Raw genomic sequence first — 25,637 nt, 5'->3', positions numbered from 1 at the left:
CATCCATTTTTAATACTACTTGACCTCATTAGGGTCAGGAATGAGGTGGAGCTCATCCCCGCTGACTTTGGGCAAGAGGCAATCACAGGCCACAAGCAGTACAGACAAACAATCATTCACACATATTGACAATTTAAAGTCTCCAATGAACCTAACAAAGTGTGTGACGAAACTGGGGTAAACCCACACAAGCACGCAAGGAGAACATGCAAACGCCACACAGAGAGGTCCGAGCTGTGCAAGCCTCCTTGAAAGGTCAGTATTGCAAATCCAAGTCTAGACTTATTTTGATACAGTATATCATAGTTCTGTTCAGACTTCATTTGTTTAGGTTTTTTTTTAGTTTACTGCATGCATCCACAGACTGAACCTTTATAAAAGTCCGGGCAGTCAAGTGCAGCGCATTCTCACAAGGGAGTCCGATGAAACAACAGTATGGTTCAGTCTTGTCAATGATCCTCCCGTGTGGTCAATAAGATGCGTTGTGTGTCTGTACTCTGGTAAAACTGAGGCACAGTAAGAAGTGAAGCCAACCACTATCTAATCTAGTGGCCAGCGACCCCATGTGGTCGCAAGAGGTAGTAACTCATGAACTCTGATTTATAACAGTAGGGAGATTAAGGTAGTAAGTAAAGGGAAAGCATCTTTGTTACATGTACACTGTTGACTAGGCCCTTTTACAGGGCAAGGTCTTCCCACATTCTTTTGTTCTATTTGTTTCTTTCTTTCTGCTTTTTCCTTACGGAGTCGCCGCAGCAGACCTTTTTGATCCGCATACTTGACATACCCTTCCTGACAAATACCACTGGTGCTTACTATCAGCTGTTGAAATAATGCAATGACAATTAAGCTTCTATTGAAGTGAACTATTGCAAGGCCAGTGCATTTACTGTTTGTGAAATGTGGTTTTCTTTTAAATGCAAATTAGGTGCCAAGATAAAGAAGACTTTTTGAAAGGGTTTTTATCAGTATATTTATCAGGTATTTATTAAATGGAAAGTAGGAAATGGAAAATAGATTCATGGACTTTTTAAAGAAAGGTTTAACATCCAACATAAATACTATGATCAAGCTCTGCTCCAACTTAGCCACATGATGGTGAAATGATGGTAGTAACTATAAAAGCTAAAGTATGTGGAATCAAACTATGGAATGGATTGAGTAAGGAAATCAAACAATGCACAACGATGAGCCAATTCAAGAAACAATACAAGCAGTTGATGTTTGCTAAATACAAGGATGAAGAGTCTTGAACCAGTCATGATGTGCTATATATATCACTATATTGACACGCACTATGGTACCCATTATGGCATTGGATGCTCATATCATCTCCTACTTTGGTACGTGATGAAAAAATAAAAAACTTTAAACTTAAATTATATTAGGAAAGCAGGAAGTGAACAAATGTAACAGTTACTGATTGTAAAAGTACCAGATGGAGGGGTAGGATTTAATAAGCTTTGCTTCTTCCTACTCCTTTTGGACATGTGGAACTGGGAACGGATTATGGGATGCACTCAATTGGAATCTGATGCATGTTCAAATGAAATAAAACCATTACCATTACCAAATGTATGAAACTTAATGAGTGAACATGAAACGACCCTGTGAGTGAAATGTTCATATTATAGGGCCATACATAAAGGGTGAGTTAATCAACAAAGACTTATCCACAACAAAGACTTACCCAAAAGAGAAAGTTGAACATGAAGAGTAGGTATTTCTGGCAAATTGTTCCACATGTTTCCTTCTTCTCTTCACGTGCACCCATGCTGCAAATGACACAATAAGTAAGGCTATGCGTAAATACACAGGCAGTGTATAGATATACATATATCAATAACCAAGGAGACATTGAGTTCCAGGATCTTTGGTGGACACAGACAAAATTGCTAAAGAAGATAAAACATTTGTCATGGCTGATGTGGAAAAAGACAAAATATCAGCTGTTCTACATGTATTGACATTTAAAATAACAAGGAATTCAACACTGCACAATTATTGTGCAGCTGGCCATTCATTTTTTATATTTATAGGGGGGGGGTAGTTGTGAGTCAGGCACAGCTATTTAGTTATTTCATGTAGCTACACAGACCCATGAGCAAACACTTGCTCCAAGCGGTACAATTCAATGGATTTTGCACATAGCAAAGAACAAAGATTTAGCTTAAAATTAAACATTTATTAATGTCTGACAAGCTTTGACAAGCTTTGTGTGCAGCCTAGTTGCTCATACTATTTAATGACAATGGTAAAAACACCAAGTATGATTTTGATATCTATCTACAGTATATATATGAAACGTATTAGTAGGTTACTACCTGCTGAACAACTTTTGCCATTTGCTAAAATTCTTTTTTCACCACACTCCACCGCCTCTTTGATCCCTTGTCAGTCAAGCTCAGACTCGCCCTCCTCCAGCCGCCTCCTATTGACTCTTTCCCTTCCCTCGTACTACAAATACTGCTGTCAGTTCAGAGGAGAGCGCAGGACCACGTCTGTTCATTGACCATCTGCTGGTGGATGGTAGACACTTAGCATCAGTCTGGAAATTAAATGCAAACAACATCTAATGGGAACCTTTTTTCCTTGTTTAGTGCCGAGTACGACACAGCTGTGTAAAGAAAGGAAAATCTGCTTCACGTTGAAGAGCAGAGGCAAAGAAGCACGTTGAGGTCGGTCATTTTCCCTCAAATAACCATTCCAAGGCCAAGGGATCTTCCTCGTAACAGGCTCCGACGCCAGTTTTGCGTTAGACCAGGACGCAGTCGTGAATGGAAGCGATGGAAGTATAGTTCGGGGGCCTTACAATTCCATCTCTGCTATTTGGCTCACTTCGGGCTGCGACCTTCAGCGTTTACTGGGATGGTTTGCATCTGAGTGTGAAGCTTCTGTGATGAGACTCAGCACCTCCAAATCAGAGGCCATGGTTCTCAGTCGCAGGATGGAGGGTGGAGTGCCCCCTCTGGGTTGGGAATGAGGTCCTGCCCAAGATGGAGGAGTTTAAGTATCTCGGGGTCTTGTTTACAAGTGAGGGAAGGTGGGAGCGTGAGATCGACAGACGGATTGGCGCAGCCTCTGTAGTAACGTGGTCGCTGTACCGGACCGTCGTGGTGAAAAGAGAGCTGAGCCGGAAGGCAAAGCTCTCAACTTACCGGTGGATCTACGTATGTTCCCACCCTCACCTATGGTCATGAGCTTTGGGTCATGACCCAAAGAATGAGATGGCGGATACAGGCGGCTAAGAGATAAGGCACCCTAAGAGATAGGGTGAGGAGCTCAGCCATCCAGGAGGTACTCAGAGTAGAGCCGCTTCTCCTCCGCATCGAGGGGAGCAAGTTGTGGTGGCTCGGGCATTTAGTCCGGATGCCTAACTGGTGAGGTGTCCCGGGCACGCCCAGCCGGGAAAAGGCCCCGGGGCAGACCTAGGACACGCTGGAGGGATTATGTCTCATAGCTGGCCTGGGAACACCTTGGTGTCCTCCCGGTGGAGCTGGAGGAGGTGGCCGGGGACCGGGAAGTCTGGGCTTCCCTACTAAGACTGCTGGATAATTATTTTGGTTGTCATGTTTTTGCTCACTTATGGTCTCTCACTGCGTCCATAAAAATTCCATGTTACATGGGTTATGGCAAATTATGCTAATTAGACGATGATGTCATCTACAGTCTCCCTCAGACTATCACCACACATAGATTAGAGTCCTGGGGGTAACATGTAGTTTGCCACCGTGTAGAAGTGTACTATATAGCACCGACAAGTTCAGCTAATGCTATATTGTGGCCGGTGAAGGCGGTCTGAGTGCCGTAGTGCTCTAGTTCTCCATGAGAACACATTGTGGGTTATACTAAGTGAATGAGCTCTGTGTTGCGTTGATTCAATGAGGTCACGTATGACATTAGTTGAATTATATACTTTTTTTTACAATCCAAATAGTTTAAAAACGTTTACTGTGAATGTATTTTATCTAGACAAGACTGAGTATAAACGACAACAGATTTGAGCCAAAACGTTAGGAAGCTAAGTCGACACTACAAGCTAACGCTAATCGAAGGTGATGAAACTCGCAGGTTATTTAAGGTGTAAAGGGTGGATTATTAACAAAGTATGATTTACACTGGGAACACACACACATTTCTGTCGTGGGTTTTTAGATATTACACTTGACTTTAGGGGGGCAAAAAGACCGTCCTGTCTCGGACGGGCTACGGGACATCATAGTGCCCCATGACTGAGCGATAGCTGAGTAAGTGGTGCATTCACGTACCTGCTGTGTCGGTGATCAGGTCTTCACAAAAGAACAAATGGCAACTTAATCCGTTTTTTGATGATAGTTATCCTTCGGTTTCCAAGACTGTCGAGTGAGAGGAAAATAACCTGCAATCGCGTACCACACAAACTCCACCCAGGGACGCCTTCCGGGACACCGTACAGGCTGCTGCCTTTTTCCTGTCCGGAGGCCACATTTATCCCACACTTTGCATATCGACTACACCGATACCACGGCTAGTATCAGCCTCGGATCGACACTGGTAATTAGAGTTCAGTTCTAAGAGTTCCAGTTCTGTGTTAATTTGAAGTACCGATGTGTTCATAATCATACTCTTACATTGTGTACTCAGGGAATATATTATTGGACTCATCAGGACTACGGGGGCAAACATTTGAAAGGATTTGAATGACAACCAATGGTATGTTTAGCTTTTGTTTAGTTATTTTTACTATTGACTTTTATTCATTATGATCAGCAAATTGGGAGTAAAATCACAAACTCATTCAATCCGGCCAGGGCTGCTATTTCATCCGCCCCACGGAACTGTTTGGAAAATGGATGAGCATTACATATACGTCATTGGCCTGTGTGTAATTAACAATATTCACCACTGGATGGCAGTAGTTTTCTTCACATACACTTCCACTCCCATTTTAAACGGAATTGAGGCTGACGGGGACTGAAACGCATCCACAATAATTGTTTTTATCAGTTGTAACTTGTTCTTGGTATGCACTTGTGTTCAATTGAATGAACACAGCATTGAAAGTTAAAATTTAATAATATGTTTTCACAAAAAAATAAATGCATAAATGCAAGTATTCATCACCACTCATTACCATCATCAGTAATGAGACCATTACTTACATAGGGTGATACCTGAAATGTCACAATGGTCAGTGGGATGGCCGGAGGATGGCCCACTCTGTACCAACCTTATTGGGACAGTAGAGGATGCTGTGGAAGGACGCATGCCATTTCATTTCATACCCAGCATTTGTGTTTGAGTAGCAGCTTATCTTGTCGCGAGTGTAAAATAAAGAATATAATCTCATTGATGGAAAGCTGTCAGGGAGTTTTCAAAGAAGATTAAGTCATGCAGTACTAAGGGGAAAATATCAGTTTGTCAAATACACACTCTTATAATCGAGACCACATGTCTGAAAACATCTAAACTTATAAAAAGATGATTATGTGTAAGGTTTTACACGTGTCATTGCTGTCTTGTTTATTGACCCTGTTCATCAGAATCCATAGGTATAGCACTATTTGGTCTATGGGTCATCGTCCCAGTCTTAAGAAGGAGGCCTAATCTCCCTCACACCTGCTGTGGCTGTGCCATGCTATTAATACGTCTCCTGCATGGGCCTTAGGGGTCAAAGGAGGATCACCCGGTGTCAGCCTGTTGTGCACTGATCCTGGCTCACAGGCAGCAAGTACGGCAAAAAGTGGACCCCTTTACTACCCATACGTGACAGATGGTGAAGAATTGGACTTTGCTATTCCTGAAATGGATGGAAACTTGAAAGGACTCTTTTTTCTGGAATATTTGAAGCCATCACCAGAGGAAATGACTTCACTGATGAATTGTCCTGCATTCAGGTAAACATGAATTAGTTATCATACCAATGGAGCTTCAGGAAACATTTCATTCATTCATTTCATTTCAGAAAACAACAGATGGAATGATACAGCAAGATGCAATGAAGTCTGTAAAATTAAATAATTAAAAAAAATCAAAAAATTGTTAACTATAATGATGAAAATGATGATTATAATGATAAAGATTATAACAATAATGATAATAATAACAGGGGAAAACAAGACTGTGGCATGAACATGATTATATCTTGCAAAAAGGGGTAGGCATTTATAAGCTTTTGCTTCAGCCTACTTCTTTTGGGCTTGTGATCAGATAGTTGAATACAAATAAATAATGGAAAGTTATATTTTGATTGATGTAAGAAATGCACTCATATATTTCATATATTTGCCCAAATAAAAAAAATGGAGCTTGTTATGGAACATAACACAACAGTAAATGAGGATTGGGAAGCACATATTTCACGTTACCATGTATTTTCTTTTTCAGCTTAGGACTATACTGTAAAAGTATGTTCACGGTGGTTTTCAGGGTTTTATTCTGCCTATTCCAATACCAACCACATAGATAAAGTAATGTTTATACAGTATGTAATGTTTACATGTAAGTTCAAGTGAGAGCAGTCGGCAAACCCGGTGGCTTCCGCTCCTGAGAGAGGCTAGTCATCTCTCAGCCTCTCTGCCATGAATTCTTATCATTTTCTGGGCTAATGGTTTAGACTGACTGACTGTGGTGCACATACGCAGTGTTGTCTGGCGTTTTGGCTCCAACTCACCATCTACGTCAAATGTTTGTTCTTCAAATGCTGGATTAAAGTAAAGCTTTTCAAAATGCTACCACGGCAAGATATTTTTTGTGGCATGTTTTGCTGGGTGCAAAATTTCTATCACTCTCACAAACCACAGGTAAGTCCCACACGACAGACATGATTGTTTTAGGTTTGGCAGGCCTGCACAGTGTGAAGGAAAGGAAAGTGGGCGGTGGACGCTTGCTCTGCTGCAATAATATGATTTGCTTTTGTGTTTGGCGTTGAAAGGCATTTCAAGATCTGCGGCCAATCGATCGGAGCTTCCCTACTGTAAACCAAAGTCCTGGTTTCTGAGCTATAAATACTTAGAATGTTGTATTCTCGTGTTAAACTATGCGCATTTGTAAGCGAGCCCCAAGAGAAGCTTTGGATGGCTCAAAACACTGGATTTCAATAGGCGTTGTAACCGGGCAGACTTCCTTATATGGGCGTGTCTGTAAGCAGATAAGGTCTCTGCCCTTCCCCAAGCTCTGTTCCTTTGTTTACTTGCTAGCAAAGCTACATTTGTTTACAAATCAGGCATAAGTGGTTGGAGTTCCTGATTCCCTACCAGCAAAAGAATAGAATTTTAATATGTCAATGGAATTTAACGCTCGACCCTTTCTGTTTCCAGTATGAAGCTGGATTACCTCACAAACTGCTGGTGAAGCCCGACACCTTTCCAACGTTACTTGGTCGTGTGGACTGAGCAAGCAGTAAGTAAGAATTATTTTGTTTTGCAAACAGGGAGAGGGGTTGCTAATAGTCGTTTCCCACCATAATTAGTGGCCACATTAGATTTTACCCATGCTGTAGAAAACCTAACGCTAAAATGCTAAAGCTACTTACCATTGAGAGATGTCTTGAAGTAACCTCTTTTCCTGAGAAACTTCGGACTGTCCAGTCTCTACTTGCGGATCAGATTTGGGATCCAACATGTATGGCTGTATGTTAAACTCCGACATTTTAAAAAGATAAATCGCCGTTTATTATCAACTCCTATACCGTTAGCTAGCGGCACAAACCGTTATTGTGACCAACAACAGCGGAGTGGGCGTACCAGGAGGTGGGCTTTGGGTGGAGTACATAAAAAAAAAAATTGTGGGAACCACAAAATCCGAAGAAATACAGCTGAATAGGTGCAGATTCTGAAAGAACTAGAAAGCTTTGTGTGCTGTTATTGTGTGTAGCTGCTCTATAGGAGTCCACAACTCAATACAAAGGGCAGAAAATGAGCATAATAGGTCCCATCATTGTTTATAATAGCACTGTTTATAGTGTGATTCAAATGTTCTGCTACTATTAAAGAGACTAGCCATCCATCCGTTGAACAACCACCAACATCATTCAATATCATTTCAAACAGGAAAGGCCGTTACGCTAAGTTCATTTAATAATTTTTATAAAGGCGAGAAATGAGGCTGCTAAAAGTTGTTTGTTTTTCAAGCCATGTTGTTCCCATTACGACCCCCATCAGTTACCAAGGACATTGAAAGACTCACACCATCCCTTATTAAGGTGGCATCCCTGCTAACCTCGGTCCACACCAGTTTGCACACAACAAACTGGTTAACAGAAGATGCCAACATTTCATTTTTCTAATGTGTTGGTCTTGTTTTCAATGTCACTAAATAAATATACGCAGGTACTGTTGTTGCACACCGACCATGTTTATCTAAGTGTTTCTGTCTGTTTCTTGTAGGCGGAAAAAGTTTATTTGTCGAGATCGCCAGTAGCTTTGTTCTTAAAACAAACAAAACATCCATAGTGATCCTTAGTTAAAGACATTACTGTCTGTCTAGCGTTTAATATGTTGTGCAAACAATAGCACATCTTAAACAAGAAACATTGTGTCCTTCACACGTCTTAAAACTTCATTTTTCCAAATTCCATTGGCACCTTGACAAAAAGATGCTAAAGATGATAAATAGTGCCGTACTGGAGTCACCCCCCAAAGTGGTGGTGATATCATCATTACTGGCAGATACAGCACAAGGGCAAGCAAGTATCTGCTAGATCGCCGCAACACAAATACTGGATAATAATATAAGTCACCTTATCTTCGATTACATCGTCATCGATAGGACTGACTTACTACATTAGTGCTGATAACTTTCAGTTATTGACTCATTTCCACCGGAAGTTGCAAAATTGGGACTCAGCCAAATGTAACGAGCATAAACAGAACAGTTTGGTGAACACCTCATCCATCAACAGCAGGTCACAATCAATATTTACCTCATAACATGACAAAAATATGAAACCTTTAAAATAAAATACATCTACTGAACAGAGATGCCAACTTGTCCTTCTAACTTGGCTTGGAGAACAGTTTTGCTCTGATCAACTCATCTGAGGATTGGAAAGCGCTGATGTTGCTGTGGAGGCGTATCTAACCTAATTTTTTAAAAAAAAGGCTGAAATAGTGTGGCGGGACATGAGAGGCAGGGAGTACTTAGTTAGTGCATACCTGCCAACATGTAATAATAAATAATAATAATACATTTTATTTGTATAGCGCTTTTCAAAATACTCAAAGACACAGAAAAATGGAGTTGAATAAAAACAAGTAAACAGAGTAAAAGATGAGTTAAAATTAGTTAATACGCAGTTAAAAGATGAGTAAAAGCGGGGAGGGGCGGGGCACAGCAGTCAGGTATAAAAAGTTAGACATTAAAAACAGATTTAAAGAGGTGGGTTTTGAGTTGTTTTTTTAAACTGGCAAGGTCAGGGCAAGCACGGAGTGAATGCGGCAAAGAGTTCCAGAGGGTGGGGGCAGCGATGGAGAAGGCTCTGTCCCCCCAGGTTCGGAGCTTGGTCTTACAGGGGAGTGCCAGGAGGTTGGAGTCTGAGGAGCGAAGGGGACGCGGGGGATTGTGTGGATGGAGCAGGTCTGTGAGATATGGGGGGGTCAGATCATGGAGGGCTTTGTAGGTTATGAGAAGAACTTTGAAGTGAATGTGTTGGGGGACGAGGTTTTTAAGGACCGGTAGTTTGTTGAGGGTTTTGGAAGGTGTACTGTAGAGAATACTGTTGCAGTAGTCCATTCTGGTTGGGATGAATGCATGGATCAGGGATTCAGCGGCAGAGAATGTAAGTAATGGACGGAGTCGAGCTATGTTCTTAAGATGGGAAAATGCAGTCCGGGTTAACTGTTTGACGTGGGGTTCAAATGAAAGGGTCTGGTCCAGGAGGATACCAAGGTTGGTCATTTTATTCTACTCAATAAGTTGACTCTTTAATACACTTGAATGTTTTACCGCTCTAGTACATTTTGTTGCAATTTCCTAGTTTCAGTTTCAACAAATAAATAGATATGATCAGTTTCTCAGTAGTATATTTAGATTTAGGACAGCAGAGAAGGTCTCGCTGGCTCTGACTGCACATCACTGCATTGAAGACATAGTTTTGAACCGTCAACTACCCAGAAGGTCATACTATGTACTGCATATTCTGAGTTGTGCCGACAGACAACAAAAACAAACACACACACACGCAGTATTTCACCTCATAGCGTGTATTTTATTGCAGCCACGATTACCTCGACCCATGATGTACAGATAGATGTACTCATCTCCTGGAAGCCCGTAGCTCCTATCTCTGTGCGTGCATTTTTCCAATCAAAGTGAAGACACGGCATGAATAAATGTATGCAAATCTGTAAGCCAATGACATTTGTTCTATGCGGTGAATATGATTTGCAGCATGAAACGCTCAACAAGAATACTAATGTCAAACACTGTGTTGTTTCCTCTCCCGTATCTAGATTGATCTGCACTTTAAAAATGAAGAGAAACAAACCCTAAAAAGGCTCCTGATGCTGCGGTCATCCAACATCCCCTCCGATCAAGGAAGACGCTCTAGCAATTTGGAAGACATCAGCACATCCTCGGAATAACCGAGACTTCCCGCTTTAGATTGATGTTAGTGTATGGAGTGTGCATGAGAGCAGTGCAGCCTTGGATCCATCGTGGAACCAGAATCCCCCCGGGCGCCCAGCCTATGGGACGGAGCCGCTCCACACCAGCAACTACTCACTGGTGTTGCTTCTTCAGCTCAGCCTGCTCTCCTTCGACCTGTTTGTCAACTCCTTCAGTGAGCTGCTGAGGGATGAACAAGCAGTGCAGCTCGTACTTTTCATGTGAGTTCCACAAACACGCCCGAGATCAGCTAAACCGTTCCATGTCTCCTGACACCCTTTCCCCTCTTTTCCTTTCTCTTATTGGTAGCATTCAGGACATTGCCATCCTGTTGAACCTCATCATCATCCTCTTGATGCTGTTTAACACATACGTGTTCCAGGTCGGCCTGGTTGCCATATTGTTGGAGAGATTTAGAGCGTTGCTAATGCTCTCGGCGCTCTATCTGACCTTCAGTGTAATACTCCATTCCTGGCTCACGGTAAGTGGGGGCAGAAATTTTGCAAGAAATGAACAAAGGCAACATGAGTTAATAAGTAGACATGCTTGATATCGGCTTCCTGACCACGATACAGTTACCAACATTGTGTAGCACTTCATTACCGATCTCCGATATCAAACTAATATCAGGTGACACAAATGATGTTTCTTTTACTGTGATGCCACTAAATGCATTCCACAAATACATACACCAAAAATAAGACGTATACGGCAATACGCAATACTAGTTATAGAAAATCACTATATTTATTTCAAACATTTTGGCCTCTAATTTTGTAGACTAGTACGCCGCGCCAACAAGGTGTGGCCAGCGCACTTAGTAAATTTCAGGAGCAGCGCAGTCTGGCGCAGCGCAGCGCACCCACGCCTCCGTCCCTACCACCACCAGCACAGGTGGCAAAGAGGAAGGAGAGAAGGCGTGAGAGGGTTTAACACAGCCGGGTGTCATCTTAACCAATCAACAAATGACTAATTATTTCATTCGATAGATGCCGGCGGCACAGCGGTGGAGTGGTTAGCGCGCAGTCCTCACAGCTCGGAGACCAGGGTTCAATTCCACCCTCGGCCATCTCTGTGTGGAGTTTGCATGTTCTCCCCGTGCATGCGTGGGTTTTCTCCGGGTACTCCGGTTTCCTCCCACATTCCAAAAACATGCTAGGTTAATTGGCCACTCCAAATTGTCCATAGGTATGAATGTGAGTGTGAATGGTTGTTTGTCTATACGTGCCCTGTGATTGGCTGGCCACCAGTCCAGGGTGTACCCCGCCTCTCGTCCGAAGACAGCTGGGATAGGCTCCAGCACGACCCTTGTGAGGAAAAAGCAGCAGAAAATGAATGAATGAATGAATGATCGATGCCCTACGCCCCCCACACACACACATAATCAGCCCTTTGCAATCATTGCAAATTTCATATTTACAATCCCAAGACCAAGTGTGGAAATAACTCCAGACGGCCGACAAAACCAATATTGGCGTGGAGTGATACCCATATGATCCAATATCTCATTTTCATTACAGAAATTTTGGCCTGGCAAAATATTCTTTATTGGCTTCAATAACTGCCATCAACTTCCATCCATCCATTTGATCCCACACTTGTCCCACGTGCCTTATGGAAATCGTATGTTTGACATTTTGTACTTTTTACACACTGCAGATAGGCTGCGGTTCAGAATATGGTCCAAAACATTTGATTTCATGGTGGTCATATCTTAATCATTTAGCCATCTAAAGACAATTGCATCCATCTGAATTGCATTTTGAAATGACTGTTACTTAGCTAGCTAGTCATTCATTCATTCATTCATTCATTTTCTACCGCTTTTCCTCACGAGAGTCGCGGGGGGGGGGGGTGCTGGAGCCTATCCCAGCTGTCTTCGGGCGTAAGGCGGGTTACACCCTAGACTGGTCGCCAGCCAATCGCAGGGCACACATAGACAAACAACCATTCACACTCACATTCATACCTATGGACAATTTGGAGTGGCCAATTAACCTAGCATGTTTTTGGAATGTGGGAGGAAACCAGAGTACCCGGAGAAAACCCACGCATGCACGGGGAGAACATGCAAACTCCACACAGAGATGCCCGAGGGTGGAATTGAACCCTGGTCTCCTAGCTGTGAGGTCTGTGCGCTAACCCCTAGACCACCGTGCCGCCCCGCTAGCTAGTCAGCGTCACATTTATTTATGCTAAACTTAAGAGAGTGTTTCAAATGGAGTGGGGTAAGAAGCCAATAATGCACCACTTCCACAAGGAATGGGAGGATAACCTTTTTTTCCACATCATGTTGGACATGCGATGTCATACCAGATGCAGTGTGAAGGTGACAATGTAAAGTAATGTAAGGTAATCAATGTAACATGAGAACTTGTCTTCATGTGGTACAAATGTTGTTTGAAATGTAGCATAGCACCGTGCGACACTTTACCACGGCCATGTCCTTGAGGCATTCCACTGGCTTGACATCTGGCAACTACAAGATGTTCCTCTTATGTCACCCTTTTGTTCGAATGAAGAAAATGTTGAATTGTGGAAATGTTGAATTTACTGGCCGTAAATGTCTTTGAATTCCACATCCACTATTTATATTGTTAAAAGCAAAGTCAACAGCGATGGATGCCTCTCTCTCTCTCTGTTTCAGAATCTGCGATGGCTAAGTACCAGCAAATTTATTTGGACAGATGGCCTTCAGGTGCTGTTTGTATTCCAAAGAGCCGGTAAGATATTCTTCTTTACAATACAAACCAAATGAGAAATAACATTAATGGAATATTTTTCAGATGTTTGGTAAGAATATATAGTGTGGTTGCAAGTGTAAAAGTAAAGTGAATTCAAGTACAGCACTTTGTCGCTGGAGGTCAATATGCTGAAACTTTTATTTCAACAGGTTTTCAGTCATCATTTCAGATGTTAAGTAGCTCTCTGCATTGTTATGCTAGTTTTCATTTCCATTGAAGGCCAGAGATAGTCATGCACTGACTTCTTATTGTCATAGAATTTAATAAGTGTATCAGAAAATGAGACAATATTTCATCGCTGTTCTCTAACGCCCAGTTTTGTCTGCGCACTACGTTGTACCCTCACCATTTTCCATTCAGGTTATTTTATTTATAAAGGTGCATCTCAATAGATTATTCATTCATTCATTTTCTACCGCTTATCCTCACGAGGGTAGCGGGCATGCTGGAGCCTATCCCAGCTGTCTTCGGGCAAGAGGCGGGGTACACCCTGGACTGGTGGCCAGCCAGTCACAGGGCACATATAAACAAACAACCATTCACACTCACATTCATACCTATGGACAATTTGGAGTGGCTAATTAACCTATCATGTTTTTGGAATGTGGGAGGAAACCGGAGTACCCGGAGAAAACCCACGAGGAGAACAAGCAAACTCCACACAGAGATGGCCGAGGGTGGAATCGAACCCTGGTCTCCTAGCTGTGAGGTCTGCGCGCTAACCACTAGACCGCCGTGCCGCCCTCAATAAATTAGAATATTTTTATTTCAGTGGTTCAATTCAAAAAGTTACTTACGTTCTATTGGTTCACAACACAGTCAGATATTTCAAGAATGTATTTTTAAAATTATTTTTCAAAGTATTTTTTATTATTTATTTATTTTTGATATCTCTTGTCATTGGTCAACGCTAAAGAAACAACACTTTGATATGATGTATCAACACAACACAACAAATATGTAATTTGACCCCGTTAGCCATTTTCTCTCCTTGCGGTCATGTGACTTGTCAGTTTTACAAGGTCTTCAATGTACATGGAGCTGGTGTGTTCACGCATCACGTTCACATTTTCTCATACTGGTCCCTTGAAGTTCAACATTGCACTTCATCGCAAACAAGTGAGGATGTAGGAAAAAATAATAATTGTGCTTCTCCATAAAGATGTCCACACCCTGAAACTGACCTGCAGCACGGTGGTCATACGGTGGCATAGTCCTTTAACAACATCTTCTGCCCAGAACAGGCCTTGCCATGGTCCGCCAAAGGGTTTTAATGTTGGTTAAGCAGTTGGTGAGGGTGGAGCAGATATTGGAGCTGATGGAGGTGCTGGAGATGTGTAGCTGTATGTTGGAGGCATAACTGTGAAAACTGAGGCCGTGGCGGCAGACCACGTTACCAAGTGGGAGGATGTAAAGGATGAAGAGGAGAGGACCAAGCACCAAACCTTGGGGAACACCTGACGATAAAGGGGCTATGGAGGAGCAGCAGCTGTTGATATGCAATGATATAAGATATGATATGATATAACTGTATAACGTAGTATGGCAGGAGCCAGGAGAGAGCAGAGTCGGTGATGTTGAGGCTGGTCTTTTTTCCCTTGAAATGTGTTTTTGTTTGATTCCGCAGTATAAGAATTTTGTTCATTTTCAGTTCACAGTATACGGACGTGTCAACAGTACACTTCCACAGCATCAAGCATCCTGCATGTATGGCTAAAATATTACTAAAATATGACACCCCTCTCAGTATGCACCTTGCAATCTTAAATTGTTTCATAACGTACACGGTGCATATTTTTTTAACACAGCGGGCACGATCGTGCGTCTACTAACGGTGGTTTGGCTGGTGATATAAAGTCAGTTGAAAAACTGCTTGTAGTTTTGAGAAAAACACAGCCAACAAGGCGAACAGATTATTATTATTATTATTATGTTTATTGCCATGTTTGCATGAATCACAGAGCCCATGAACAATAATTGAAGAATAAAGTAATGGTAATGGTAATGGTAATGGTAATGGTTTTATTTCATTTGAACATGCATCAGATTCCAATAGAGTGCATCCCATAATCAGTTCCCAGTTCCACATGTCCAAAAGGAGTCGGAAGAAGCAAAGCTTATTAAATCCTACCCCTCCATCTGGTACTTTTACAATCAGTAACTGTTACATTTGTTCACTTCCTGCTTTCCATAATACAGTTTAAGGTTGTTTTTTTTAATAATTTTTTTTAATAATGTACCTGGTACCTCGTAGGAGGTGATATGAGCATCCAATGCCATAATGGGTACCATAGTGCGTGTCAATATAGTGATATATATAGCACATCATGACTGGTTCAAGACTCTTCATCCTTGTATTTAGCAAACATCAACTGCTTGTATTGTTTCTTGAATTGGCTCATCGTTGTGCATTGTTTGATTTCCTTACTCAATCCATTCCATAGTTTGATTCCACATACTGAAATGCTATGGCTAGCATAACGTAGTCCTAGCATAGAAGTGTTTCAAATGTACTTCTTCCCTGAGATCATATTTCTCCTCTCTTGTAGAGAAGTATTGGATGACATTTTTAAGAGATCTAAGAGATTGTCTAAGAGATCACTTACACACATAACACAGTACACATATAGTGAACATTCAACATGCACGTTGTGGGAACGTCTTCTATAAAAGGTTACGGATGAATTAGAAAATAAGGCTGATTTGTTTGCAAGGAACCTATTTCGATTTTGTCAAGGTGGAGGGTGTATTATATATATTATATTCATAAAAGATGGTATTGCTGTTCATTCTTTCCTAAAGAGTCTCAGGTATGCGGGGTTGTGGAGGTTTTCAACCTTGTGAATATATAAACCTTGCAATGATGTAACTACTGTGGTAGCTGAAGAAGATATCCACCAAGAAGTTTGGTGTGGAGATTTGAATATCTTCAACAGTTTATGGGGTTGTGATGAAAATGGATGTCTTAATGTCGTGTGTTTGAATAATAGAAAAGAATTGATATTTATAGAAATAAGATGTCTTGTATTAATCTTCCATCCTCTAATCTGTGAGTGGACTGTTGGGATCATAATAAGGCAAGTGATGACTTTCCAGTGTATTGAACCATAAATGTTGTAAACCAGATAGAAATGCTAAATGGGAGCTATTGGAGGGAAAATGTCGCCAGCTGGCACAGGATGTTAACATGAGTGGAAATATAGATCAGTGCTCGCAGGAAGTTACTGAAATGATTAATAGAGCCGCTTTGAGACGATCCCAAAGACTACGCGGTACAAGGGAACAAGAAAAATGGAGTATAGCCATTAGAGAGTGTAATGAAGCTTTTAGGGTACTTAAAAGTAATTAGAGTGTTGAGAATTGATTGGAATATAAAAGGCAGCGAGTCATTGCTGGAAGACAATTAAAGCAGCTAAAATGACTAAATGGAAGGGAAATAGGTGTTCAACTGGTGTGGAATATGGTTAAAAAGATGAGTAGTACAGCTATAATGGACATAGACAAAGCCAATATGCTGAGTCAGGTCTTTGCTTACAGTACAGTACATACAGTACATAGTGGTAACCATCTATCAGATACACATAAACGGAAAAGGAAGACGCCCTTCATGAATATGAAGAGAAGAAAGACCGATTTTGATTCAGTGGTGAACTTGGGATTTCACTTTGACTGAAAGGAAAAGGACTTTAGAGGGGAGTAGAAACTCAGAGTAGAAGAAACATGAATCTCTTAGTTCTATATTTACCTGAGGAAGCTTTGGATGTGCTTTTAGATTTGTTCAGTCACATCTGGACAGCAGGTTTGTCACCAGCTTGGTTTGTCACTTTGCCTTTTTGCAAAGATGCAGGCAAATCCTGGAAATCACAGACCAAAAACACTTTTGGTTAAATGGATGGAGAAGATGGTCGTGTCAAGGATGTGAAAATGTAAAAAGGTAATAAATCTGTTCAGATGCATTAGCGGTAATTACAGGGTTTCACTGGGGATGCACTTTTACAAATCTAGAGAGGACTAATGACAGACAATTTCGATTATGGTTTATGGTTGTTTGGTGTTTGATATTGCAGCCAAAATGCCACTTGAAAAGTTCAACATAATTCATGAGAACTACCCTGGGCGGCACGGCGGTCGAGTGGTTAGCGTGCAGACCTCACAGCTAGGAGACCTGAGTTCAATCCCACCCTCGGCCATCTCTGTGTGGAGTTTGCATGTTCTCCCCGTGCATGCATGGGTTTTCTCCGGGTACTCCGGTTTCCTCCCACATTCCAAAAACATGCTAGGTTAATTGGCCACTCCAAATTGTCCATAGGTATGAATGTGAGTGTGAATGGTTGTCTGTCTATATGTGCCCTGTGATTGGCTGGCCACCAGCCTCTAGCTTGAAGACAGCTGGGATAGGCTCCAGCACGCCCACGACCCTCATGAGGATAAGTGGTAGAGAATGAATGAATGAATGAATGAATGAATGAATGAATGAATGGCCCTATTAAGCTTGCCCTTACTTATTGGACAAAGATTGAAGAGGAGGAAAATCAGTACAGCATCTTCCACATTACAGAACTGTTGGGAATACGGAAAAAGAGCAGCAAAAGGTCTTGGATGGAAAATCAGAAGTCTCGTTAAGACTCAAATAGGTTGCATTCACCTCCTGTAGTGGTCCACAGTAAAGATGCATCTTGGCTTTCCCCACTTCCAGAAATAAATATGGCATTACTAAAGAAAATGAAAGAATGGGCATTGGTTACATGGTGGAAAAATATCTAGGTCTAAAGTGCAAAGTAATGGATGAGTCGGTTTAGGTGTCTTCCTTCCTGAATTATCTCGGTATTGACTGCTGAAAAAGTCTCGAGTGGGTCAAGGAGGTAAAACCATGACTGGCAGATCAGATTCTGCAGTTGCTCTGCTTGGTTTACAATCTGGTCTCTGGACTTGTGAAGATCATCTTATCCAAGTTGATATGCTTTTTGTTACATATACGACTATTAAGCATCCAAATCCAAATCTGATCTAAGATACGGTTGTAGTCAGCCAATAAACCAAGAATCAGTTCCCTCAAGTCTGACACCAGTGTTTCGGTACGAGGTATTGAAACGGGTTTGGTACCTTTGCCCGACACCATCTTCATGCGACGTCAGACGTAGTGAAGGGTTTCTTCAATGTGGGTTCATTGGAGAAACACAACAAACGAGATTTCCAATTGTTGGTGTAGATTTCATCATGGCACAAGGTAAAGTTGACCCTGTTCCTGAGGCGGTTGCTGGTCCCCTCTGAGTCCCAAGGTGATATAGCCGTCACCACAATGTTTTTCTTGCTGGTGTGCTGACCTGAAGCCAATCCCATAAGCATCCACAAGAATTTGACGTTGCTGATTCAATGAGTGGCTCTGCTTTTTCTGAGGACATTTGGCCCTCTAGTGATGGTGCTGTAGCCAGCAGAGGGACTGAGCCCGAGGCCAAGCTCACTGACTCACCAGTCCTCCGATCCGGGAGGCCCTTGTCAAAGCTCAGGGAAGTGACCCATTGTTAGCTGGCCGTTGGTCTGCTGTTGAACACCACTTGTCTTATCTGTGAAGATCTCAGAAATGAGAAATAATTAATCGGCTTTGCACATACCTAGTAGAAAAGTATTGTTCCACATTTGGTAATTGGCTATTTTTAGCTTTGGGCATTATTTTTGCTGTTTGAAATGTACTATATCAGCGAGTTTTAATATTTGTGATTTTAGAAATAAAGGATTTGTATGTTTTCGATAGGCAGCATTAAGGATTATTAGCGAGTAAAGATTGCTTTTATAGTTATTAGCCCATATCTCATTCAATGTCTGCACCGTCTATTTGTATTTGCTTGTACGTGTCTTTTCTACTATTACCAAACAACATTATTTTTGTTTTACTTATAGGTTCAAGAATATCTTTTTTAATATGACCATTTCATCTGTGACCAGATCTCTTCTGAGCTTCCTCCGGAACAAAACACAGTAGTATCACCATATAAGTCTTTTGTGACAGTAGTGGTCCCAGTATTGACCCCTGGGGTACTCCACACATAATATTTAAACTTGCAGATGTGTGTTCTCCGAGCTTTACGTATTGCTTCCTGTCAGCTATGTAGCTTTGGACCCAGTTCAGAACTAATCCTCTGATTTCGTTCCAATTCTGATTCTGTTCTAATTTCGTTATTAGGATTATGATTAATTGATCCAAGGCTTTTGTCAGATCCACGAATACTGCAGCCGCACACTTTCTTTGATCTGTAGCATTAATGATTTCCTCCGTAATTTTAATCAGTGGCATGGAGGTTGAAAGTCAGTAGCTCTGTACTGACTTTCTGCTAGCAATTTAATTTTATTAATAAAATTGCCCAACCTGTTATTCACTAGCTTATCATCAATTTTAGAGAATTGTGGTAATAAGGAGGAAGATTTCGGTGCTGAGAGCGAAATGATACGACAGCAGAGAAAATAATGCAGAGCCATTTGTGAGGTCTGATTTTTTTGAGTAGGCATTTTTGTGATGCAAATGTATTACGCTTTTGAACGCATATTGTTTTGAGAAGCCAAACTGTGCACAGCAACTAGCTGGAACTACTTTCCTCAGCACTGAAATCCGACCAGAACTCGGCTCAGGACACAAAGTGGGGAGTGAGTCGCTGTTGACGGACTTCACTGCTTATGGGGGTGTCATGCAACTGAATCCCAACTATCCCTTTAAGATGCAACAAATCATCCAATTGACGTACCTTCTTGTCGATATGATTCAGCCTCTGCAAGTCTCTGTCCCGTAGGATCCAGCCTCTGTCCCATAGGATCCATCCTGTGTCCCATAGGATCCAGCCTCTGTCCCATAGGGTCCAGCCTCTGTCCCATAGGATCCAGCCTCTGTCCCATAGGGTCCAGCCTCTGTCCCATAGGGTCCAGCCTCTGTCCCATAGGATCCAGCCTCTGTCCCATAGGATCCAGCCTCTGTGCCATAGGATCCAGCCTAAGTCCCATAGGATCCAGCCTCTGTCCCATAGGGTCCAGCCTCTGTCCCATAGGGTCCAGCCTAAGTCCCATAGGATCCAGCCTCTGTCCCATAGGATCCAGCCTCTGTCACATAGGGTCCAGCCTCTGTCCCATAGGATCCATCCTCTGTCCCATAGGATCCATCCTCTGTCCCATAGGATCCAGCCTCTGTCCCATAGGGTCCAGCCTCTGTTCCATAGGATCCAGCCTCTGTTCCATAGGATCCAGCCTCTGTTCCATAGGATCCAGCCTCTGTCCCATAGGATCCAGCCTCTGTCCCATAGGGTCCAGCCTCTGTCCCATAGGGTCCAGCCTCTGTCCCATAGGATCCAGCCTCTGTCCCATAGGGTCCAGCCTCTGTCACATAGGATCCAGCCTCTGTCCCATAGGATCCAGCCTCTGTCCCATAGGGTCCAGCCTCTGTCCCATAGGGTCCAGCCTCTGTCCCATAGGGTCCAGCCTCTGTCCCATAGGATCCAGCCTCTGTCCCATGTCATCTCGGTAGTTTCATTAGTATCTGTTCCAGGGTGTCTTGTTGCTTATTTGCTGCCATTTGCATCTGCACCAGCTGGCGTTGAAATTGCCTGATGGCGGGGCTGTTATAAGACACGCACCGTCTTTCACCGCTATGTAGAACCATATCTGGAGTGCTTCAATTCCAGCTGAAAGAGCTAGAAAACCTGCTAGTAGATTCCTGAGGAGATCCTCTTTCTTTCTCTTTTGACCTTTGAATTGTTGCGATTGCTAATGTCTAATGTCCTTATGTCGACACCGTCTGTCGATTAGCCCCTTAGCTTGGTTTAACAACTGTCTTTTACAGCGAGTGTTGTCTCTAACCAGTAGTTGTCTCTTCAAGAACATTCCAAGATATTATACAACTCGGGCTCGCTTCCTAGCTAGCCTTGTGGTCATAACAGTTGTGTCGTCTCCTTACTGTTGGTTTGTTATGGTGAGTAGAGTCCCCTCGCTTGTCCACATTAAGGCGGAGATGTCGACACTATTTTCTAGAGTTGTAACAAGTGATGGTCAGGAATTTTCCCCAAAAAGTTCAAAACTCCGGTAGCAAAATCAGAGATCTTGCCATGAGTGTCCTTCTCTGAAAACAGGAAGTGACATTTTTGAACAGGAAGTGTTCAAATACTTAATTTCCCTTTGACCTCTCAGAGATTGAGTGGGATGGGAAGGACATCGACCGGGGGGACACAATGTGCCATCCATCCGACACACAGTTGCAGATATCTGTTGGAAAAGAGTGCACCACAGAGCGGACAGCAACTCATCGCTGCGGCCCAGGTTGTGCTGCAAATGACTTCCTTTAAAGGGGACCTATTGTCACGTTGCAGCTTGCGGGCTTTACGGTTCGACCCCAGGATGCAGAGATGACGACCCAGTTGCGGGTAAAAATATATTTATTGGATGCTATGCAGCAGAACACCGCACTCGCATCACCAACTCAAAAATGACAATGACCCGACAAAAGGAAGACGCACCGGCTGAACTAATTACAATCAACAAATTACAAACAGGTGCGCGTAGAAGAGAAAGTAAAAGTGACTGAACACAGGGCAGACCAACATAGGAAATAATACAAAATAAGAGCATGAAAGCAGGAACTAAGGCAGACAAGACACAAAACTGTCACACAGACAAAGATGTAGATTGTGACACCTATTATACTGTTTCCACTTTTCTGACCTATAAATGTAGTTAAAATGTTGTGGTTTCGTGTTAAACGATTCCAAAGTTTCAGATAATGAGGTTTGCGCATTTGGAAGTGAACCCTTAGAGAAGTTTGGGATGGCACATAATGCTCGGCTTCAAAAGGCGTGGTTAAACTGCCCCTTTGTGATGTCACAGAGGGGTGGACTTCCTTATATGGTTCATAATTAGGAAGCACTTTGGGGTGTGACCAAGCCTGGATGAGGGGGGTGGGTAGAATGAATTAACACAGAACTTTTGTCAGGAAGCACAAATGAAAGGAATTACCGCTAGAATAGGTGCAGATTGTGCAAAGGTTTCTGTGTGGGTTATTGTGTGTAGGGTCAAGAAATGAGCACAATAGGTCCCCTTTAAATACAAAATATTTGAGAAATTTGAGTTGAAAAGAATTTTGCAATTTCATTTTCATTTATTCATTCATTTTCTACTGCTTATCCTCACGAGGGTCACGGGGGGTGCTGGAGCCTATCCCAGCTGTCTTGGGGCAAGAGGCGGGGTACACCCTGGACTGGTGGCCAGCCAATCCCAGGGCACATATAGACAAACAACCATTCACACTCACATTCATACCTATGGACAATTTGGAGTGGCCAAACCTGGAGAAAACCCACGCATGCACGGGGAGAACATGCAAACTCCACACAGAGATGATGGGGTCGAATCGAACTCAGGTGTCCTCGCTCTGTGGGTTGTGCGCTAACCACTCACCCACCGTTCAGCCCGCATTATTTCATGTTATGCTTTATTGTTTTTCAACCGTCTGTGATATTTGATGCTTAAAACCACTAACAAGTCCTCAGCTATTTAAAGAACTTTGTTCTGTATTTTTATGTGTCCATTCATGTGTGTGTGTGTGTGTTAACAGCTTCTGTGTTGTACTACTACCTCTACAAGAGGACCTCAGAGTATTTGGGTGACCCTCGCCTCTATGAGGATTCACCGTGGCTGCGAGATATCTTTGAACGGGTCAGACAGTAAACCCTGAACATTTCTCAACAGACCAGTGATGCCACAGCAAACATGACATTGGGAACGTGGCAAATAAAGTGGATTCATTATGAGGTCTGGTTTGGGTCATTTATCCCTTTTAAGGGTACAGAGCATGTACACCCAACAAATCTAAAAAATATACAAAAAATGAAATAAAAAAACACAAAGCTTTTGTTTTTGCTCCCATTTTTCATGAACTGAGCTTAAAGATGTAAGGCCCATCTCTTTCAAATATTGTTCACAAACTGTCCCGCATTGTCTTTACATTGGCCGCAATAAAAGGCTCCAAAATGTGCAGTTACAGTCCGACGTACATGCTCCTGTGCTGACTACGTGCAAAAATTGGGAAAATTGCAAGAAACACACACATGGCCCCCACGCACAGACACTAAGCGTGCTGTGGATCGGCGTGTACGTGTTTGAGCCAAATGGTGGCCATGGCACTGGTTTTCAGGACATGAATAACGATGTAACTTGTGTGTACATTTGTGCAACAAGTGTTGCATTTATGTTTTTTGTTGAGTGTAGTACGTAGATGTAGTAACTGGTAGACGTGGATACGGTCTTCCCAGGAATCATAATAGAGTACATACATTGTTAACAATCAATATGTTGTATATAGGATGTAACAGGATCACACTGGATACATTTGCTTGTGTAAAATGTGCCAAAATATGTATTTCTTAAAGCGAAGTTTGAATGTGTTTTCCAGGCACTACATGACTTTTTTTTATTTTTGAATTCCCACTGCATGTTTTTCTGTTGTTTTTTTTAAATACATTTCAGACTACTACTGTTGCTGTGTCTCTGCAATGTTCTATTAAACAGTTGCTATCATGGTGGGTTATTGAATATCTACATGCACATTCGACTAAATGGGCCACATTTTACCATTCCACAATATATTGAGTTTCAACACACATAGGAATAATTGAACCGCATTTGATTTCAGTAGATTTCTGATTTTTTTTTCCAAATTACATAGCTTTATTTTAACCTACAAAACCATAGCATCACACATCTCTCGTCCCTTTGTACATTGTGGTTCACTCTATGGCGTTTAAAAAAATACAAAAATAAATCACTGTTTCGTGGTTTAATACAGCTTGTTATAAGACAAAACTAGGGCTGTCAAATGATTAAAACATTTAATCAGATTAATCCATTTTACAATTAATTATGATTAATCACCACCCGCAACTATGTCTGAAATATGTGAATAATTTTACTGTATTTAATTAAGACAGAGAAACAACAGGAATTACACACACACACACACACACACATATATATATATAAATATATATACATTCATTCATTTCCTCACGAGGGTTGCAGGGGTGCTGGAGCCTATCCCAGCTGTCTTCAGGCGAGAGGTGGGGTACACCCTGGTGGGGTACACCCTGGACTAGTCGCCAGCCAATCACAGTGTGTATATATATATATGTGTGTGTGTACTGTATATATTACTAGCTCCAAATGAACTGAATATGTCAATCAAGATACCAGGCTAGTCTTTAATAGTAGCAGAACATTTGAATCACACTTTAAACAAATTACAAGAAGGCTAAAAAGAAGGCTTTTTAACGTAGTCCTAGCAAGTGTTTCAAATGTACTTCTTCCCTGAGATCATATTTCTCCTCTCTTGTAGAGAAGTATTGGATGACATTTTTAGCTAATTGCTTATTTTTAGCCTTATGCATTATTTTAGCTGTTTGAAGATGAACTATATCAGCAAGTTGAAGTATTTGTGATTTTAGAAATAAGGAGTTAGTATGTTCTCTGTAGGCGGCATTATGAATTATCCTTACTGGCCTTTTTTGCAGTACATTTAGCGAGTGAAGATTGCTTTTATGGTTATTAGCCCATATTTCCACACAATAAGTAAGATATGGTAGAACCAGAGAGCAATAAAGAGTGTGGAGTGATTTCTGATTGAGAACAAATTTTGCTTTGTTCAATATTGAAATATTTCTGGCCACCTTATGTTGTATATTTGTAATATGAGGTTTCCAGCTCATATTTTCATCTATTTTGATCCCCAGAAATGTATTTACCTTCACCCTTTCAATCATCTATTTGTATTTGCTGGTACGTGTCCTTTTTGCTGTTACCAAACAGCATGATTTTAGTTTTACTTAGGTTCAAGGACAATCTATTATCATCAATTTGGTTGAAAGCATGACGTCAGAGGACGGATCTGGGCCTGATTCTGCAGCTCTTTTACCTCCCTGTGAAGCGCTGCGTTCTCCAAGTTGTACTGTGAACCAATCAATACAAAAATGTATATTCAGCTAGGAAGTGTGTGGTAAAAATCACTCCAACTCACCCTGTTAGCATATTTGTAGAACAGTTCTGCTTCCCCATGTCTGTCACACTAAAGATGTTTTATGAAGTCATAGTTAGGTATGGGGGCCATGAAAAGTGCTTTCTGATCTAACGTTAAAGCTGAGTTGTTTTTACTTGGACAAATCTTAATGTGACTTACCTTGAGGCAGATGAGAGTCAAATAGGCCCACACCTCCGCGTTGTGATTGTTCAAATGGTTGGCCTCCGTCAAAGCTTCTTCAGCAACACAAAGCTCGCCCAGCTGTACGC

The 25,637-nt window shown here is 41.9% G+C and overlaps 3 protein-coding genes across 5 annotated transcripts in view; 1 reads left to right on the top strand and 2 right to left on the bottom strand.

Moving 5' to 3' along the window:
• Positions 1-4,487, bottom strand: part of LOC131100376 (CD151 antigen-like) — a 26,606-nt gene extending 22,119 nt beyond the window's left edge. For both annotated transcript variants that reach the window (XR_009119087.1, XM_058046130.1), the window contains exons 1-2: positions 4,269-4,487; positions 1,691-1,775 (exon numbers count right to left, since the gene is read on the bottom strand). Coding sequence is in view for 1 of the 2 variants with exons in the window: in XM_058046130.1 (XP_057902113.1) it covers positions 1,691-1,774 (84 nt within the window). In the remaining variant the exon portion in view is untranslated. The remainder of the gene's footprint in view (positions 1-1,690; positions 1,776-4,268) is intronic.
• Positions 3,872-24,216, top strand: LOC131100397 (transmembrane protein 138-like). The gene is made up of 7 exons (XM_058046131.1): positions 3,872-4,533; positions 4,624-4,692; positions 5,648-5,876; positions 7,299-7,380; positions 10,431-11,065; positions 13,232-13,307; positions 22,915-24,216. The coding sequence occupies exons 5-7, from the start codon at positions 10,775-10,777 to the stop codon at positions 23,025-23,027; spliced, it is 480 nt and encodes a 159-aa protein (XP_057902114.1). The 5' UTR covers positions 3,872-4,533; positions 4,624-4,692; positions 5,648-5,876; positions 7,299-7,380; positions 10,431-10,774; the 3' UTR covers positions 23,028-24,216.
• The window catches only part of cfap70 (cilia and flagella associated protein 70), a 20,681-nt gene continuing 15,471 nt past the window's right edge, over positions 20,428-25,637 (bottom strand). Inside the window, exons 26-28 of one of the 2 annotated variants that reach the window (XM_058046129.1) lie at positions 25,528-25,629; positions 25,369-25,416; positions 20,428-25,299 (exon numbers count right to left, since the gene is read on the bottom strand). In XM_058046129.1, coding sequence (XP_057902112.1) covers positions 25,204-25,299; positions 25,369-25,416; positions 25,528-25,629 — 246 coding nt within the window. In that variant the 3' untranslated portion in view covers positions 20,428-25,203. Of the gene's footprint in view, positions 25,300-25,368; positions 25,417-25,527; position 25,637 lie in introns of both variants that reach the window. The other variant, XR_009119084.1, reaches the window with a different exon arrangement.

This window comes from Doryrhamphus excisus, chromosome 1 (genome assembly GCF_030265055.1).
Source record: "Doryrhamphus excisus isolate RoL2022-K1 chromosome 1, RoL_Dexc_1.0, whole genome shotgun sequence".
Lineage (NCBI taxonomy): Eukaryota > Metazoa > Chordata > Actinopteri > Syngnathiformes > Syngnathidae > Doryrhamphus > Doryrhamphus excisus.
This window is presented reverse-complemented; position numbering and strand designations above follow the sequence as displayed.